Raw genomic sequence first — 20,919 nt, forward strand, 5'->3', positions numbered from 1 at the left:
TTGCTGGTTTTTAGTTTGTTTTTTGTCTTTTTGGAAGCAGACACAGTCTCTATGGAGATGGGTTTTTGGGGGGGTAGCAGGGGGAGAGAAGCTGCAGAGAGGCGTGTAAGACTGCAACTCTGCTTCCTGGTCCCAACTCTGGATAGTCATGTTTTGAGGGGTTTAATAAATTTGTCGATATTTCTAGAAATGAGAGCTGCTCCATCCAAAGTGGGATGGATGCCATCTCTCCTAACAAGACCAGGTTTCCTCCAGAAGGTTTGCCAATTATCTATGAAGCCCACATCATTTCTGGGACACCACTCAGACAGCCAGCAATTTAAGGAGAACATGCGGCTAAACATGTCACTCCTGGTCTGATTGGGGAGGGGACCAGAGAATGAACAGCTGATCGGATCGACAAAGCGTATTTCTGGAATATTATGTTTTTGTTGCTGCAAGTGCTTTTATGCAGTTTTTGCAAAGCTATATGTGGAAGGAAACTGTGACCGAGGACAAGCTGATGGCATAAGATGTAAGTACAACTCCTCCAGTTTCATATGCAAAAAAAATTATTGCGCTAGCTTACGTGGTTGCAGTGCTACCGGGATTTAAAAATAGGTATGCAAAACGGCGCGTGCCCGCTCCGACCGGCTTTAAAGGGTTAAACACTGCTGCAGAAGTGCTTCAAATATGTATTAAACAACGACCAATAGAGAAAAATAAATGACTAGATTTTTAGCCAGGAATGCCTTAGATGCCGCATCTCGTCCTAATTTCCACCTGTGCACTGCTGGTTAAATCGAAGATCATTCTTTGCACTGTGCTTTTAAACTGTCAGCACAAAAAAGGCACACGGTTCTTTCACAGCTTTAATCTTTTGATCGTAGCCGTTGGTCCCCTCGGGCAAGTTGTTACACTGACAATTACTACAGTCAGGCAGCTCTGCAGCTGACATTACAAGAATGTGGAAGTACTCGACACCTTCCTGGTATGTGTATACTGACACAAGAGGGGCCTGTAACCTCTCTTTGAGGCTGCTGCTACAAGTTTAACTATGTACAGTCAAAGTCGGTAGGCTTATTCATGTTGGAAGAAATTATTTTTTTATGGTATTCCAAAAATGTTAAATGACTGATCAGGCTTTTTGAAATTAGTCATCTAAATAAACTATTTTATTGTAAAGGTTTACTGTTATCTATCAGCATTAACATTATATTACTGCATTATATACTCTGACCGTTTTATTATAACACAGTTGTCAGAACTTGGAGTCAACATGCACTCATCATAGGCATGAATGTCATGGTAGTTTTGGTCTTGAAATTATTTCTTTGAACTGTTACACATGAATACATCTTTAATGACTTTAAAAAGTTGGGTGAACAAGTTTGATTTTATTTTAGATTTTCTCTAATCCACACAGGCTCAAAAGTATAAATACACGCTCAAATAAACGGATATATTTAATTGTGCTAACTGTTCTACGGTGTCTTTGAACTTGACAAGATGAACGCCTATAAGCTCCTCTTTAAAAATGATGGTTGACAACAGCTGGTAATTTCTCTTTGCTGACAGAAAAAGCCACCAAAGAGAGTGTTGTCAAAAAGCACTCATTGCATTGACCAATACTGAGAAAATGGGGAAAGTCCAAGGAACTCAGTGAAGATAGGTAGGAGAGTTGTAGATTTACAAAAGTTAGGAAGGTCTCAACTGAGATTTCCAGGAATTTCTATTCATCTGCTATTCATCTTACTTTTCCAAAGTCTCAAAGAAAAACCAAACTGCCCCCCAACATGAGAGAAAATTGGTTAGGATGTCGAGGAACAACCCAGGAACCAACAGAAATCAAGCCTGCCATGACCTGGACACTGCTGGCACACCAGCGTCACTGTCGACGGAGAAGCAAGTTTTATATCGCCATGACTGAACGACAGTACGTGTCTGAGGAGAGGGAGGTCTGAGCGTCCAAGCTTAGCCTGCTGCACCCGCGATCCGGGTCTGGATAAGCGGAAGAAGATATTTATAGTGAAACAAAACAAAGACTGAGCAGTTTGGCCATAATGACAACAGGTGTGTTTGGTGGAGTAAAGGTGAGGCTTTCAAACCAAAGGACATTGTACCGGCTGTCAGTCCTACTGACAATTTGTGGACTTTTATTTATTTTTTTATTTTTTTTTGTGTCCCGTTTGGATCTTTAGCCATCAGAATTGTTGTCTTAAGGTCAAGAAAGATGCCAAGCGGATTTATTTTACCAAGTGGATCATCATGGCCTTGCCATATTGGTCCATTTGATTGACCTTTATTATAATTATGAATTTATTTTATTTTCGGTTGCTACAAACGGGACAGACATGACTGGGGGAAAGGACAGGGAGAAAGAATGAAAGAAAGAGAGGGAGAGAAAGAAAACCAGAGGGGAGAAGAGACGGTGAGAAAGGGGGGAAGAAAGAAAGAAAAACAAACAAAACACCTGGATCACCTGTATGGAGGAAAAAAAACAGAAGAGAAAGCAAACAAAGAAAGAGCAACATAATAAAAACAACACCCGTGTGTACACCTGTGTGGATCAGCACGCTTGTATTCCAAAGGTTTCTCCATGTAACGATCTGCTAGGGAGTGTGGGGAGCCATAGCCCCGTCCCCCAGGGTATGAAGCAGGTATGGAGGAGATCCAGGCCCCAGATATCCAGAGGCCCCAGAGTACAAGGACCCGAGGAGGACCACCAAAAAGGGGGGGGAACCGTGCCACCCTCCGGGGAAGAGCTGAGTAGAGCCCCAAACGAGAGGTCACCCAGAGGCTACGGAGCAGAGGCCAGAGGGGGTTGCAGTGGCGTGCCCGCGGGCTCTGCTGGCAGCCAGCTGTGCCAGAGAGGACCGAGCTTCAGGCCCAGAGGCCTGAGGGCATCCCACCCCCCGGAAGGGGCCCCGCCGGGCCACAGGCGCCAGGCCCCGCCAATCGGCCACCAGGAGTGAGCCGGTACATACATGAGCGCCCAGCCCCAGACGACAAGGACGACAAAGAACAATTTGTGGACTATTATTAAAAGCTGGGTTGGTGCCAGGAAACCAACCCATTTAAATGAACTCTACTAATTCTGCCAAGACGACTGATCAAATCCAGCCAGAATTATGCCAGAAGCTTGTTGATGGACAACGAAAGCTCTTGGTTCTCAGTGAGTTTCTCATTTTCACTCTGGTAGTTCTTCCTCTGCTTGGAAGATCCGCTCGGACCTGGGCCGGGCCGCTCTAACCAGACCCAGCAGCATTTTGAAAGCTGGATTGTTTGCACTATTCACAGACTACATATTGAAACAAGAACAATTGGTGCTAACTGCTCTCTAATACTACTTGGCAAATTTAATGTTTGTAGTGGAGAAACTTAACAATTCATTTAGGAAAGCCTTTGTGCAATACAAGGAGAAGCACTCAAGTAGTGTCAAAAACTGCCACGGATAGAATCCGTATCTCTGGAAAACATTTGATATGATATGACTCCTGTGACTCATTTACTCTTCCTGTGACTCTTGTCAGTGGCAGAGTCCACAAAATCGGATTGGGAAAGATTTGGACCAGTTTAAAAAAGAAACGTAGGAAAATCCATGTTGTTGATGTGTTTTTTCTAAATGGAAAATACACATGTACAGTGGGGCAAAAAAGTATTTAGTCAGCCACCGATTGTGCAAGTTCCCCCACTTAAAATGATGACAGAGGTCAGTAATTTGCACCAGAGGTACACTTCAACTGTGAGAGACAGAATGTGAAAAAAAAATCCATGAACTCACATGGTAGGATTTGTAAAGAATTTATTCGTAAATCAGGGTGGAAAATAAGTATTTGGTCACCTCAAACAAGGAAAATCCCTGGCTCTCACAGACCTGTAACGTCTTCTGTAAGAAGCTTTTCTGTCCCCCACTCGTTACCTGTATGAATGGCACCTGTTTGACCTCATCATCTGTATAAAAGACACCTGTCCACAGCCTCAACCAGTCAGACTCCAAACTCCGCCATGGCCAAGACCAAAGAGCTTTCGAAGGACACCAGGAAAAGAATTGTAGACCTGCACCAGACTGGGAAGAGTGAATCTACAATAGGCAAGCAGCTTGGTGTGAAAAAATCAACTGTGGGAGCAATCATCAGAAAATGGAAGACATACAAGACCACTGATAATCTCCCTCGATCTGGGGCTCCACGCAAGATCTCATCCCGTGGGGTCAAAATGATCATGAGAACGGTGAGCAAAGATCCCAGAACCACACGGGGGGACCTGGTGAATGACCTGCAGAGAGCTGGGACCAAAGTAACAAAGGTCACCATTAGTAACACACTACAACGGCAGGGAATCAAATCCCGCAGTGCCAGACGTGTTCCGCTGCTGAAGCCAGTGCATGTCCAGGCCCGTCTGAAGTTTGCCAGAGAGCACATGGATGATACAGCAGAGGATTGGGAGAATGTCATGTGGTCAGAAGAAACCAAAGTAGAACTTTTTGGTATAAACTCAACTCGTCGTGTTTGGAGGAAGAAGAATACTGAGTTGCATCCCAAGAACACCATACCTACTGTGAAGCATGGGGGTGGAAACATCATGCTATGGGGCTGTTTTTCTGCCAAGGGGACAGGACGACTGATCCGTGTTAAGGACAGAATGAATGGGGCCAAGTATCGTGAGATTTTGAGCCAAAACCTCCTTCCATCAGTGAGAACTTTGAAGATGAAACGAGGCTGGGTCTTCCAACATGACAATGATCCAAAACACACCGCCCGGGCAACAAAGGAGTGGCTCCGTAAGAAGCATTTGAAAGTCCTGGAGTGGCCTAGCCAGTCTCCAGACCTCAACCCCATAGAAAATCTGTGGCGGGAGTTGAAAGTCCGTGTTGCTCGGCGACAGCCCCAAAACATCACTGCTCTTGAGAAGATCTGCATGGAGGAATGGGCCAAAATACCAGCTACTGTGTGTGCAAACCTGGTAAAGACCTATAGTAAACGTTTGACCTCTGTTATTGCCAACAAAGGTTATGTTACAAAGTATTGAGTTGTATTTTTGTTATTGACCAAATACTTATTTTCCACCCTGATTTACGAATAAATTCTTTACAAATCCTACCATGTGAATTCATGGATTTTTTTTTCACATTCTGTCTCTCACAGTTGAAGTGTACCTCTGGTGCAAATTACTGACCTCTGTCATCATTTTAAGTGGGGGAACTTGCACAATCGGTGGCTGACTAAATACTTTTTTGCCCCACTGTATATCCTACTGTGAGTAGTAGTGCCTAGTTAAAGGAAAAATCAGCTCTACAGTTATAAAACAGCCTCTCACGGATCTAGGCGATGTCCTCTAAAGAGAAAAAGGACACATTTCATTAGAGGACACCAGGTCAGTCTGCCTGTAATAACACAGTAATAACAGCATGATGGTCACAATGAATGCGTTGTGACAGTGTAAAAAAAGCCTAGTTAACAAATAAGTACAAATTCGTTACAGCTCCAGTTTACCTGCACTTTTATTTACCTTTTATGACTTGCATGGATTGTCCTCACTTCATGTAAATAACACGAAGCTTATGAAAAACAGACTGGAAATAGATTTGGAGTGATGTTTGGATATTCCCATTGCTGTTTGCTGCCCTCATGATTATCATTGACTGGAAGTCATGTGTTGTTTTGTGTTATGGTTCATTACCCTCACTCTGAGGACAAATAGATTACAGTAGAAATGAGAGCAGAAGTCAACTGGACTGACGGAGTATAACACAGTTGCAGGAAAAAAGAATCAGATGATCCGCAGAGAGCTGAAAACAGAGCCACGTTTCACTGAGAGACCTGAGCGAAGCAGAACCAAGTTGAATCAAAAGCACTTCAGCAGAACTAAATAGGACAAAAAAGAGCTGAGCAGTTCAACACGGAGCAGTGCGGCGCTGCGAGTCACATTAAACTATATATTCTTGGCCACCCAGCAGCAACGCATCAGCCACGGTTCACGGATCACACCCACAGTCACACACTAGAAAAGATAATCTAACCCGTGTTCAAGCCCACAGACTTAGCTTTTAAAAGATGCTTTTTATAGCTTTTCTCTGTGTGTGTGTCTGTGTGTGACGCTGGTGGTGAGCCTGAGGAGAAAATAGCCCACTTACAGAGACATAATCTTCCTAAAAAAAAAGGAAGAAAGTTAGACTTCCTGCTGTTTTGACAAAGCAGAAACTCAACCATAGGGCCATGGAGGCTGAGGTGCTGCAAAGCTATCTCAGAAGGCACAGTGTCACTGTAGGAGTTCAATTTTGTCCTCTACATTAAGTATATGTGAATCTTGACTACGATGGAAATCAGTACAGTTAGTGGAAGTGTTCATGTCTTGCTCCAAAGCTAGCATTTGCCCAATAGTTTATCTTCTCAGTTTTTTAACCCTTTAAAACCGGTCGGAGCGGGCACGCTCTGTTTTGCGTAACTATTTTTAAATCCCGGTAGCTCTGCAACCACGTGAGCTAGCACAATAATTTTTTTTGCATATGAAACCGGAGGAGTTGTACTTACATCTTATGCCATCAGCTTGTCCTCGGTCACAGTTTTCTTCCACATATAGCTTTGCAAAAACTGCAAAAAAAGCGCTTGCAGCAACAAAAACATAATATTCCAGAAACACGCTTTGCCGATCCGATCAGCTGTTCATAACACTTCCTACGTCCATCAGCGTGAACTATCGCACGTCCGCCATGTCCTGCCCGAAACCAGAAGTGACGTCATTTTCGCAGAAATGTAGTTTTTTACCATCAAGGCCTCATGAGCCTATACTGGTGTTTTTAAAAGTTATCTTTGACTTTATGACTTTCTGTGTCGTTTCTGGGATGCTTAGGACTCATATTGCACTGCTGGAAATAGTTTATTTTGATGCACATGCTGCTTTTTTGCAAATTTGCATTATAATATTTATTTTCGTTTTTCCTGCAGTGTATAAAAATTGGTGTATTTCAAAAAGAAAACTATGAAGACACTTAAAATAAATTTCCTGTGGTGGGAAACTATTTTGTGCAACTTTTTTGTATTTACAGTTTTGAGGGATAAGCCTCTTAAATTTCTCTAACTAGAAATATATGTTAAAAAAACAAAAACGATTTTCAATTTTTTTGGAGTTTATTGCACTTTTTTGCAATTTATGTAATTTCTATTTACTTAATGCATACATATTATTAAAATCTGGGCTATAATGGTTGTATTGATGTATATCAACTTGAAATGCTCCCAAAAATGGCACAACAGCATGTAAAAATATAATATAAGCTCTGGCGGACTTGGTTCTATGGTAGGTCTTAAAGGGTTAATATGGACAACACATGCAATAAAAACCAATACAACCCCTGATTGGTTTGCCCAGTTAGCCCTATGGCTATTTAGCTCTGTCTGTCAGCAGATTTGAAGTAATGATCTGATGTTTTAGCAGACCGGTTCACAAATTAGCACATTTCACAGATTATTTTCTGATGTCTTAATGTGCTTACAACTTAGGTTGGTGGTTTTAGTCGCTAAAGCCATTTTCACACATGAGCTCTCGATAAGGTTGGCAGTCTTTGCTTGGGACTGAACATCCGCTTTACCCCATGTCCCGCCAGGACCTGAATGTGTCAGATATTTGCATTTGTAATTTTACCAGTAAATTTCCACAAATGTATGTGTGTCTGTGTCTTAGTAGATATTATCAGTGGACTTTAAACTTATGTTAATTTGCCTTTTTTGTGCTTACAATGGATCAAATGAGTAAGTAAGGTAAATAAAAAGCGAGAATGGTCACTTATAATCACTCTAAATCAAAGAATGTTTGTAAAATTTGCTTACGAATAGAAAAAAAGCACTTGAATGAATGTGTGTGTGATTAATTGAATGAGGCTGGTGGTAAAAGGTAGTCACTTTGAGTTTTCAATTGGATTAAGAAAGTATCAATCATTTGTGTAAGTTGGAAATCAAGGTTTTTAATTCACGCTGCAGATGGGTCGATCGATGATGGTCAGAGTGAGTCGCGCTAGCTTATAAACAAAGCCATTTTTTTTAAAGTTTGTTATCTAATGAATGCATTAAGTCTGCCCTGACTGTGTCCTCCCCACACAGAGACATATTTTAGAGATATAAAACTTTAATGAGTAAGCAGCACTAGAGCCCTAAAGTAGAATGAAAGAAGAAGCAAGCAGATGTTAAGAATTCCTACTGTGAGCTAATACCCATTGCATTGCTGTTAGCTAACTACAGTAGGCCGTATGTGAAGTAGGCTCTGCACTTTCTTTCTCATCATGCTGGAAGTGGAAAATAAACTTCCTCCTGTTGTGTTTTTGTGTTTGAATCATACAGTCTGCATTATGGAGGGTGGATTTCATCATTAACACTGTGCCCCCTCTTCCCCAGCAGCGGTGGTATTGGCCTTTGACAGTTGGCAGAGTGATGGGGGATGACAGGAGCCCAGGGTTGGATCATGTATTCTAGCATGTAATGACTATATAGGCGACTACTGAGTCAGATGCTGAGACCAAAAAAAATGCTGCAAACACTTATTATTATATTAGGTAACTGTTGGTTACAGCTGGTTCTGCTGCCCCCTTGTGGCAGAAAATCAAGTACTGCAGCTTTAAGTGTCAAAAACTGCAGTTCCTCTAATGGCCACTTGAGTCTGGCTCCAAAAGGGAGTCATTTCCAATAGATTTTGTTTCGATGCCTGACTTTATATATGGAATTAACACGTCTGCAGCCTAAAAAACTGTGATTTCCATATATTTCATTTCCTCGGGCGAGTCAGAGACTGTGGTGGGACGCGCATGTTGGCAACAAACCTACATGATCTAAATGTTGCTTGTGCATTTTTTCTGTGCTCAAGCATTTCAGCACACACATAGTTACTGAGGCCTTTTGAGATTTGCTGTAGTGGGGAAAAAGAAAGGTCGTGCCATTTAAATGGCCGTTTCCATTGTCAGGTAAAGTTTTTAGTGCCAGTTTGGAGGCACTAAAACTAAAATACTCCCATGACAGTTTGGACCAGGTCTGATAAGATTTCACTTTCTGTTAACCTCATGTTTGAGTAACGGCTAGTCTGAGTTTTCTCTGCTGACTTTGCTTTTTTTGATTTCTCGCCAAAGACTGAAACATTCGGCCAACCAACACAGTGTTAACCCTTTAAAGCCGGTCGGAGCGGCATGCTCCGTTTTGCGTAACTATTTTTAAATCCCGGTAGCTCTGCAACCACGTGAGCTAGCACAATAATTTCTTTTGCATATGAAACCGGAGGAGTTGTACTTACATCTTATGCCATCAGCTTGTCCTCGGTCACAGTTTCCTTCCACATATAGCTTTGCAAAAACTGCATAAAAAGCGCTTGCAGCAACAAAAACATAATATTCCAGAAACACGCTTTGCCGATCAGCTGTTTGTAACACTTCCTACGTTGGAATAGACGTCAGCGCGAACTATCGCATGTCCGCCATGACCTGCCCAAAACCGGAAGTGACGTCATTTTCGCGGAAATGTAGTTTTTTACCATATAGCCTCATGAGCCTATACTGGTGTTTTTAAAAGTTATGTTTGACTTTATGACTTTCTGTGTCGTTTCTGGGATGCTTAGGACTCATATTGCACTGCTGGAAATAGTTTATTTTGATGCATATGCTGCTTTTTTGCAAATTTGCATCATAATATTTATTTTCGTTTTTCCTGCAGAGTATAGAAATTGGTGTATTTCAAAAATAAAACTATGAAGACACTCAAAATAAATTTCCTGTGGTGGGAAACTATTTTGTGCAACTTTTTTGTATTTACAGTTTTGAGGGATAAGCCTCTTAAATTTCTCTAACTAGAAATATATGTTAAAAAACAAAAACGATTTTCAATTTTTTTGTAGTTTATTGCACTTTTTTGCAATTTATGTAATTACTATGCACTTAATGCAGACATATTATTAAAACTTGGGCTATAATGGTTGTATTGATGTATAGCAACTTGAAATGCTCCCAAAAATGGCTCCACAGCATGTAAAAATATAATATAAGCTCTGGCGGACTTGGTTCTATGGTAGGTCTTAAAGGGTTAAACCATTAGATGTTTTTATTCTTTTGCTTCTTTGTTTGATGCTGGACTTCATCCTATTTTCCTCATAATTACTTTGTTTCGACATTTTCCTCTGTGCGCTTTCTGTTTGCTTTTACTTTATTCTTGTAAGCAACACTTGATTTATTTGCTTGCTGTGCTCTGGATACTAATCCAACTACCCTTTCTGTTTATCCTCACAGTCTTTACCTCCTGACTTTCATATGCAGTGTCTCTTTCATACAAGCTTTGGCTGTGTTGTTCAGTTGCACAGAGCATGAAGGTGACGAGGGGGGAGCGGGTGCGATGGCATATAACAGTAGACAAACTCCCTTGTTTTCAATAAAGTGAACGGAACAGACCTCTTGATATGAGTTCACACAGGCAGATGTTTGATTATAATCACATGGCACACTCGTGGATCAAATGCATGCTTTGTTTTGAAGCCCTCGTTGGCCGAGTCAACAATTTCAACGCCTGAATCTGACGCCAGAAGATTTTGTTTGATTTCTTTAAAGGGTTTTTAAATCAAAGCACCTTGGGGGTTTTTTCAGTCTGAAATGGGAAGTGTTTGGTTCTCAAACCTGCAGCAAGCATATCGAGTCGCTTTGTGAGACAAATGTGCTTGGATTGCAGCGTGCTGGATTTGAGGATATTTAGATAGCAGTTTATCCCCACTCGCAGCGGGCTGCAGGGCAGTAGGTATTTCTAAATGGTGTGAATGTAAGAGGTGGCTCTGCGGCGAGGTGCTGACCAGTCGTGCATTGTTGTTCAGAAGCTGTTCTGTCAACATGGAAACCTGGTGAAACGGGAGCAGTGGCTACAAAGCAAGTTTACCCACTTTTCCTTATCTTTCCCTGACATCAGAAATCAGGCTAGGCGGTCACAAGAAGGTGGTTATCAACTCCTCAGTATAACCCAGGATTTCCAAATCTAACTGTGAGCACATTCACAAAAGAGGCAGTATTGGCATCACATGACCAGCTGAGAGCACGGACAGGTCTACTTACAGCAGTATAGACTATAAAATTCAAAAAATACAAAGGAGTTAAGCATGTAATACATACTAAAAGCGACACAGCGTTCATCTTTCCATAAAGTTTTGTAAACTGAATAAAAGTGACATGCTTTCTTATGCCAAAAGAAAATGATCACTGACCGGATGTGTAAGAACCATAAACCTTCTCTCTGTCTGCACACAAAGGTCCAAAGCAGCTTCCAGGAATGTCAGCTCTACTTTCTGTTTAGGCTTTGATTCAGTACATGTTCATCTCTTATCTTGAGCATAACTTAAGTGGAGCCTGTTAGTTCTGCACTATAAGCAAGGTTTTAATAGTTTTGCAATTTTCATTAGTTTTTATTTTTATTTAGTTTTGACTTCAGATTTTCAATTTTATATCAGTTTTAATTAGTTTTTACCAATTGTTTGCTAGTTTAGTTTTTATTTTTTTGAAAATCCTTAGTTTCAGTTTAGTTTTGATTAGTTTCAGTTATAGTTTTAGTTGTGTTTGCAATAATTAAGTGTAACAAAATCCCAGTTTAATCATATCAGTCATTCTGCTCATCCTTGGGTATGTTGATATTCCAGCTACCATACTGCACCCTGCACAGGTCGCCTGTCTGTCGCAGGGCTAACACGCAGAGACAGACAACTCACATTCCCACCTATGGGTTCTTTAAATAAATAAATAAAGGCAGATGAACAACCATTGATACCAGGCAACTATAAAATGTATATCTTGGCCCCAATGAGACTATTAACTGTCGCAGCACCGGGTGTTCGTAATTTTGGTTCAAGTGAATTGATAAACTTTTTGAAGGTAATTGACTCACACAGTTGTGTAGATATCCGTCCTGTTGTCTCGGGATGCATCACGCTGCCTTGCCTGGGGTTAGCTTCTGTTTTCTGGGGATGAGGGTTGAGTGTGCTCCCTTACCTTCTCAAGGTAAGCTAGGTTAGCCTTCTTGTGTGAGCTTTTCAAGTGCACTTTAAGGTTTGTGGGATTTTTTTCCCTTTAGAAATGTCCCTCATAATTTGTCTGTTTCCACTACAAGACACTTGCTTTATCCAAAACACAGTCATATTCAAAGTAATCCCAAATTGGACTCTGGCGCTTTCTTCCGACTTTTCCTGACATGATTCTGCGCGTGGACGGAGCAGCAACACAGACGACTCGACTAACGTACTGCCACCTGCTGGCATAATGAGACACAGCAAGAAAAAAATCTGGAAACTAAACTTCATTTTCACCCTTGACTATTGTACGACACGCACACATCAATGAAAACTAAACACATTTTTGCTATAAATTCAGTTAATTTTAGTTAGTTTTGTGAACACTCATTATAGTTTTAGTTAGTTTTCCTTTTTTTGTTTTTATTTTTATTTCCGTTAACAAAAATGTTTTTTCACTTCTAGTTTTCGTTATTTCGTTAGTTTTCGTTAACGATAATAACCTTGACTATAAGTTAACATAATAAGATACCTCAGTAGGATGTGAGTCGCTGAAAACCCAGCGTTAACCCTCACTAAGTCCCAAATCCTGCATCATAGCACAGGCCCCTACTTGCTTAGACGACAGGTTGTAATGGTCTGAGTAATGAGATGTGCTGGTCTCATCTTACTCATGAAACTGGTTCTTGAATTAAGCTGTAAAAGTAGTTTAATGTGTATTTTTAGCTGTAGACATGAAGTTTCGGATATGTCCCGTCAGCACATGAGGTTAGAGACCGGATTAAACTTGGCCGAGTATCCGCTTTCCTTTTGACTCAGGTGAGAGAGCTGTCAACACCGAGGAGGGTGTAGCTGTAAGAAACAGGTCACGTTTATCTCCACGTTTGACAAACATGTTTTTCTGGAGTGCATCTGCGATCGTGGGAAAAGGCGTGTCTGTTTTCTCACATCCATGAATGAGCAAGCCTGTCATGTTCACAGACACTGCCTAATTGCTCTTTGATTGTTTGACTGTAACAGGCGACTGATGGGATATCAAACACCTTAAATAAGCTCTCCAGTATGTGCTTTCTCTTTTTTAATAGCTTCTTTCTGCAAAGCACGTTTGAAAATTGTCATCTTAGTTAAGGTGCTTTAAGAAAGCAGTGAAAAGAGGATGAAAGTGAAAATATATTAATGAGCTTTTCAGTTAGTGTGAAGCAGTTTCAGTGTGACACATCTCTTTAGCAAGAGCAATCCGTCCACTCACACGCAAACTCAGAGGCTCTCACACGCACACACACACACACACACACACACACAGACACACCCTGACCACTCAACCCTCACAAACTTCTCTCCACAGTGGATCTTGTTCTTTACACTTTGTATAGTCAGCTCTGTGGAGATCAGTAATCTCTGTGTATCAGCACCTTTATGTGCAGTCTCACTGTAAAACTGTGATTACCTTAGTTTCACACACTGTGGCCCTTTCAAGCTCACACACACACACACATACAGTGGACACAAAGGCGATGTTGTTCTGTCGAGGTCAACAATGCAGCTGGACAGAGACAGTGTGTCACAGTATCTGAATGGTGCTGTCACCCTCGGCCTGCACAATGCTAATATGGAGTCATTTATAATGAACATAACACTGGGCATTATTTAAACACACGCTTCTTCATCTATGCACACAAATGCACACTGTAGTTCTGTCCAGTTAACAAAAAGTAATGTTGGGGTAGTCATTTGCAGAGATGGGCGTTACTGTAATCCGATTACTTTTTTCAAGTAACGAGTAAAGTAAGGGATTACGATTGCAAAAACGGTAATTAGATTACCGTTACTTTCCCGTAGGAACGCTGCGTTACTGCGTTACTAAAACCGTGATTTTTTTTGCGAGAATGTCTCATGACAGTGACGTAAGCAAGTGCGACGTTCGTGACAACAACTGTGTGCAGATCAACAATGGATCATATATCGAGTGCAGAGAGAGTATGAGCGTGCAGCGTTTAAAGCGTGGAAGTACTGACCTTACTTTGAGTTTGATTCCATAAAAAGTGACAAAAACATTAGTGTCCGTTGTGCGTGGGAAGAAAACTTCTTTTTACAGCGAAAAAAACCCCTAAACTTCCGAGCAAGCACCAAGTGCGCTATGACGTAATGGGAAACTCACAGAGAAACTCGCGGATTCTTCCACTGACCGCTGCGGCACACCTGCACCAGGGTAAACCTCCACCTACCTCACTCCTGCTATACAGGTGAAAATAGAGCAAAAGGACCGCTGAGTCTTTGACTTTATTTATTTTCTGCTGTGTTTTACTTGCATCTATTTGAAAGACTGAGTGTAAACACACAAAAAAACAATTTCATGTGCTGGAATGTGCAGAAAATAGGTTTAAATATTAAACAAATTTCTTCCAGTCAGATAATGTTGCATATAATTAAATTTTTGCTTGATGCATAAAGTTAAAAGATTAAAACTAATAAAACAAGTTTTAAAAAGAGACTTTTCCATTTGATTACATTTTGTATGATGGATTATGTAGAAAAAGTAGAATTGGGCTGAAAGATCTATCACTTTATCACCTATTCAGGTTGTAAATCGTGTTTTTAAAAAGTAACTAAGTAACTAAGTAATTAAGTAATTAATTACTTTTGAAAATAAGTAATCAGTAAAGTAACGGGATTACTTTTTGGGGGAAGTAATCAGTAATTATTTACTGATTACTTTTTTCAAGTAACTTGACCAACACTGGTCATTTGTAAAAAATCACGCAGGTGTAAACCATTCAAAAGTCAGTTTGTTCCCACAGAATGGCAAAATTATGGAAGCCCGTTTCTGCCACTAAAAAAAAGTATCCATAACTTGAAATTTTGAGTTCTTTTCTCAAGAATTTGACTTATTAACTCAAAATTTTGAGAAAAGTAACGCGAAATTTCAAGTTAGCATTGCAAGTCAGTATCAATCCAGTCAATCTGCGGGAATTACGTCATTTCCGTGTTACCCGGAAGCTGAAGCCCTCAGCTACAAATGCTACAGCTAAGCTACGAGTATAACAGCCAGTCATGAATGCACAAATTGCTGACTATTATTATGAAATCCCTGTGTTATTAGCTGAATCGCATGGCGTTATTATCAGCAAACTCTCGAAAGCACCAATTTGTTGCGATCCGATTTTGAATGTGCATTCCTCTGCGCCAGATCCTTCTGGATAACAAGAAAATGACCTCATTCATGTAGATTACCCTATTCATGTAGAGCTAACCCGAAATTTCGAGTTACTTTTCTCAAAATTTTGAGTAAGTCAAAATTTCAAGGACGATAACTTGAAATTTCAAGTTATGGATACTTTTTTTTGTGGCGGAAACGGGCTTCCATACAAACTACTACAAGCACAGTTATATTTACTAATATGACTGTAATAAGTAATAAATAAAAGGACCTTTGGATGTTCAGTCATCCTATTATGTTCTCTTAATTACAGTAGGTAAAGTCATTCATTAGTCTTTGTCTCTGTACCTACTCTACCCTGCTGTGTTATTATTATTATTATTATTATTGTAATACTTTAAATGCTTTCAAAGGCTCCATTAAGCCCCGGAGTAGCAGCCGCCTGCAGCGTACTGCAAAGCTCCAGAGACAGACAGCGGCCAGCTTTACTGTTTCTTTCTTCTTCTTCTTTTTTTTAACAACCGAAGACTCATTTTGTTCGTGTATTTCATATTTTATTTGACAGTCCTGACAGACAAACTCACACACACACACACACCCATCACATTACATCATGGGGAATCTTTGGGGAATTCTGATGCTGTCTTACAGAGTAATGACAGCATGTTACTGTAATTCCATTCAGTGTGTTTCATGCTGATTTTCATTGCCACTTGTCATGATGGTGTGCCAGTTGGTGCTAATGCAGATGAGCATTAGTGCGCCGTGCAGGGGGGTTTATTCTCCCACGCGTCAGTAGATTACATCACCATCCTTCCTCTTCGATTTGAACATGATGATGTCTGTTTGTTTGTAAGCTGGCATGACAGCGTGACAGCAGGGTGAGAGCCTTGAAGGAGAGATGACAGAAAAAGGATGAGTGCCAGGCAAAGAAGGGAGGACTGGGAGGGCTGAAAAGCAGGAAACAAGGATGTCAGGAGTTGGAGGGGCAGCCGGAGGCGGTGATGATGGATGGAAAGCCGTGGCTGTTCTTGTAGGGTTGTTCCTAGTTACGTGTACGCTGCCTCTGTGCATGTAGTGAGGATTTTTTTTAAAGACTAGCGAGTTTGTGGGTTATATCTGTGTCTGTAAAATAAAACAAAACAATGACGTACGCTGTGTCAATGCAAAGACCTCAAAACTCAGCAAAACTCCTGAGAGAGATTTTTAATCAAATTAAAAGAATATTTAAACATTTATCGTCATTTTTTTGGACCGTGGTGGTGGCTGATGGTTAACGCAGCTTTAGTCGAACGTAACTCTTTGTTGTCCTGTGAGTCACTGTTAGGGATGTTTTTATCACCTGGAGCTGTAAAAATGTGTTTGTTAGTTTTTTAACTTGAAATCCTTCAGACAAAGTTAAATTGATACAATTAAGTTTTTACTAGGGGTGCACCAATATATCGGCCTATTGTTGTTGTTTTATTGGCCCTGTTGACCGATACTGGCAGAATTTATGGTTATTATTAGTAATATTAGAATCAGAATCCACCATCTGTCCATCGTCTTCTGCTTATCCGGGGCGGGGTTGTGGGGGCAGCAGCCTAAGCAGAGAAGCTCAGTTGATCCGGGGAAACACCAAGGCGTTCCCAGGCCATCCGAGAGATTATCAGAATACTTAATCCGTAAATTATGTGGTTACAGTTGCTCCAAGACAATAAGAACAGTTACAGACTGAACTAAATTAAGGAATTCAATATATTACAACGTTATAAAATAAAAGGAGTAGCTCTAATATATACAACAGCTCAATTTTAAATATCCAGAATATTATATAGATTAAATATATATGATAGATCTTTTACTCTAAACTGTAAAACTTCCATTCCATCCATTTTCAACTGGTGAAATGTAAGAAAAAAATCATGCGAACAGCTATAAACTACTTTCAAGCAGACCAGTTTTAAAAAAAAATAAAGATTTGTTTTCTTAGCACAAAAATAATCAGATTTAATCTTCTTTTGTATCTCTATATGAATATGCATAACCTTTGGGTAAGTAAAACCCTCCCTGTCTCTAGGAGTGGTGCAGCACTGGTCTCTGTGTTTTGGTTTGGGGAACCACTCGCTACTCCAGAAATCCACAAATATATATTTTTTTCTGTCAAAGTCTCGAGTACGTTGTACAGCAAGTTGCTACTTAACTTATTTTTTTTATTTCTTCTGTAGAACATCAGAACACCTGAGATCTGATGCTACCTGCCATCACCATGGAAACAGAGGCCAGTCACATGCTCGAGGCGGCACTGGAGCAGATGGACGACATCATTGCAGGTAAAGGCTAGAAATGTCCAAATTAACACTGTCGGATTTGATTTCAACACTATTAAAGTGTCTATATGGGTCCACACCAGAGAGTGTTAATTGAACTCTTTTTGGAGAGTTGGTACGTTAACTCTGATTTAGTGTTAAACACCAAATCTGTCTGGAGTTGATAATTTAACACTTGATGTTAAGAGTTTATATATTAACTCTCAAAGAGTATTTTAGTTTAACTACGTAAGAGTTATCTTCTAATTAATTCTAAAAAGCGGGAATTTTACTGTTCTGAACTTCTAGAAATTTCTTTTGGAAATAAACATTTACTAAAAAGACGCAATGGTTTTTGAAAAACATTTATTCTGAACTGTGCACCACAATTTCAAAACATTTTCTGAAAGATGTAACAGTGTACATGTTCTCACTTTCATTAGAATTTTGTTTATCAAAAGGTCTGACATAGGTGAGCTGGTAAATGCAAATAACAGCATTCTCATCACTTGTTTCTTCAATACAATATGCATGTCCTTCATTCATCACTTTGTGGAACTTCAACGCACTTCTGCTCTCCCCCATATTCCATCTTCACAAGCATATCCTATGTGGAGATTGAATAAAAATTAGTTGACACTAATTAATGGCACAAATCAATTGCAGCACAGTAAAAAAAAGGAATCCTCTTTGAGCCATTACTTGTGTAAAGTATTTTCCCAAAAGACAAGGACACAGGCAACAGGTAATACTGAACTAAATCTAAAACCTCAACCTTTTTCATTTTTACCTAAACCGTGTGCACAAAACTCTGGAGGGATCTAAATGCTAACGTAGAACCCAGTCAGGACATCTGCTACTGCTGTTTGCTCGTTGTTGTTTTTTTTATGGGAGATCATTTTCAGGCTTCAAGTAGCACCATTATACCAACATTTCACATTCTACACATTGTTTTAGGTGTATTTGACCAAAGGTTTGACTGAAAATTCACATGCAAGCTTTTTTTCTGTGGTATTTGCCCGCAAACAATACCTTTCAGCTAGCTAAAACAGAATATTATGCTATCAGCGAGCAACATGGCTAATGCCTTTCACACAGCTTTGTCTCAACTCCAAAGAGCCACAGAAGTAAAAGCTAACAATAATAATTGAAACAATCTTTGAAAAAATGACTTACCAAACATGGCAAACAACTCAAATATGTAGAGCAAAATGTTCTGAAACGGCTTCACTTCAGCTTCGATTGGAGCCTGTGGTGCTGGGGGCGGAGTCATAGAAACACTCATTTTTAACACTCGATTTTAACTACTATCATTTTACACCTCAGAGTTACATTAAAAGAATGTGACTCTACTTAGAGTAAAATTAACTCTACTTTTGCAAGAAGACTACTAACACCAAAACATTTAACACTTTTGAATTTGCTGTGTAGCACTGTCCGTGGCCTGTATTTTAAAGCCTTGGCCTGAGCTTCTTGTTCATTGCTATCTGAAACCAGGAGTCAGCATGCTCATGCATTAGTGGCTTGTCAGGCAGAAAATAGGCCTGCTCTGAAGCATGCCCTGCTTTATCCTCCTTCTGTTCATTGATGGGGAACATAATTTACAAAGTGAAAATAATTTTTGGAGTATTTACTGAGGTCACATATCAAGGAAACCCGAGGGTGGTTTTCCCTTATCCGTCTATACAGCTGGAAGTGTTTTTGCAGCCAGAGTCGCCGCCCTTGTCTAATCCATCTGATTCATATACCTTCAGGCTTGTCGATTCATTTGTCAGTACTGGGTTTTCCCTGCACCCAAAATTGATCAGAACCCAGTAAGGAAGCAGACATGAGAGCTGAGTCGTTTGTGGCAACTGTGTACAATGTTATGTACAATATTGATAAAGCTTCAGCTTATGACAAGCAAACACATTGTCAAGCACATTGTGTAACCTATAAGGTCAAAGGTCAAAAGGGCTACATGAGTGCAGATTGTTAACCATTTTTCATCCGTAAAATATAACTTACTAGAGCTAAAAATGATATAGTTCAGTGTTTGGGTTTGCTTTGAGTTCAGCTCATACCTTTTTTTGGTCTATTATCTTAAACTTTTGACTTGCTAACCCCAAATTTCAAGCTAATTTCTCAATTTTGAGTTATTTTCTCAAAAGGTTGAGTTAATAAGATAACATTTTGAGATATTAACCCCATGTAACAGTGTAAAATCTCTGAACACAGCAGGTTAATAAATGGCAGGCTTGTAATGGTGAGACTGCCTCGTTTTCTGTGTTTGTGTGAATTTTTCTTTGTACAGTATAACAAAGTTTGTTCCAGGCAGCTCAGCCTTGGACAGAAAAGATTAGACTGACAGTGGGGTAAATGTTTAATGTGATCGAGCAGCATGATGTGGGAAAACACATCAGTTCAGTCACAGGGTGAGGGAGAGAAGGACCGACGCGGAGGATTCCCTGTGAATCCGCCAGAATCAGAAATGTTTTGGTCACTGATGAAAGTAAAATTTTGGTAAATGGTAAACTATTAGTAGTTACTTTATTATCACTTTAGTCGAGGCAGTTCATCAATTGAGAAAATAATCAGCAGATGAAATAAAATTGCAGTTGTATTCTCACAGTTGGCCTGCGACTTATTTTCACACAGACAAGTGGAGAAAAGAGGCTTTACTGCTATCGTTGTTGTAATTGTTGTTACTATTTGCCATCAATGTGCTGATCTCACCCAGGCCTTTGAGCTTGCTGTTCCGGCTCTCACTGACCACAAATAGAAAGACATTAAAAATGCCATTAGCGATAGCATCAGCCAGTCGCTAACGAGGAAATTAGAGCCACTTATCAGGAATTTAGATATGTCGGTCATATTGCATTCCATGATCAAGACAGATTTTTCTGTGCTTTTGGGGTCGAAAAGCTTCTTGCGGTAATACTTGTGAAAGCACTCTGCTGGTTAACGATTTTGGTGTTGTTTTTGATCTGTTTGCAGGCAGAGGAGTGGCTGCAAACCTTTATCACAGCTACCTTTTAATAAGTTGTCTATATGCTGCCAGTCCTGGAGGTAGATGTTATCAGAGGCAGACGGGTCACAGAGTAAAGGCTGTTAATGGTGCAGAAATAAATTATTAGGACTACCTAAGAAATTAAAACAGTTGTAATCAGTTACATACACATTTACTAATACAAGGCCTTGACAGTGTACTAAGTAGCGGGCAACTTGAACTTCTCGTTGCATCACAATTTGCATGCTTTGCTTACCTGACATTCAATTCAATTCAATTTTATTTATATAGCGCCAAATCACAACAAAAGTCGCCTCAAGGCGCTTCATAGATACAGAGAAAAACCCAACAATCATATGACCCCCTATGAGCAAGCACTTTGGCGACAGTGGGAAGGAAAAACTCCCTTTTAACAGGAAGAAACCTCCAGCAGAACCAGGCTCAGGGAGGGGCGGGGCCATCTGCTGCGATCGGTTGGGGTGAGAGAAGGAAGA

The 20,919-nt window shown here is 40.2% G+C and overlaps 1 protein-coding gene across 5 annotated transcripts in view; it reads left to right on the forward strand.

Moving 5' to 3' along the window:
• ppfibp2b (PPFIA binding protein 2b) overlaps window positions 1-20,919 on the forward strand; it is a 127,313-nt gene that overhangs the window by 23,720 nt on the left and 82,674 nt on the right. For all 5 annotated transcript variants that reach the window (XM_087844107.1, XM_087844102.1, XM_087844103.1 and 2 more), the window contains exon 2: window positions 17,356-17,460. In XM_087844107.1, coding sequence (XP_087700233.1) covers window positions 17,379-17,460 — 82 coding nt within the window. In that variant the 5' untranslated portion in view covers window positions 17,356-17,378. The remainder of the gene's footprint in view (window positions 1-17,355; window positions 17,461-20,919) is intronic.

The sequence above is a fragment of the Neolamprologus brichardi genome, chromosome 7, assembly GCF_056152115.1.
Source record: "Neolamprologus brichardi isolate AB-2024 chromosome 7, ASM5615211v1, whole genome shotgun sequence".
In the NCBI taxonomy this organism is placed as follows: Eukaryota; Metazoa; Chordata; class Actinopteri; order Cichliformes; family Cichlidae; genus Neolamprologus; species Neolamprologus brichardi.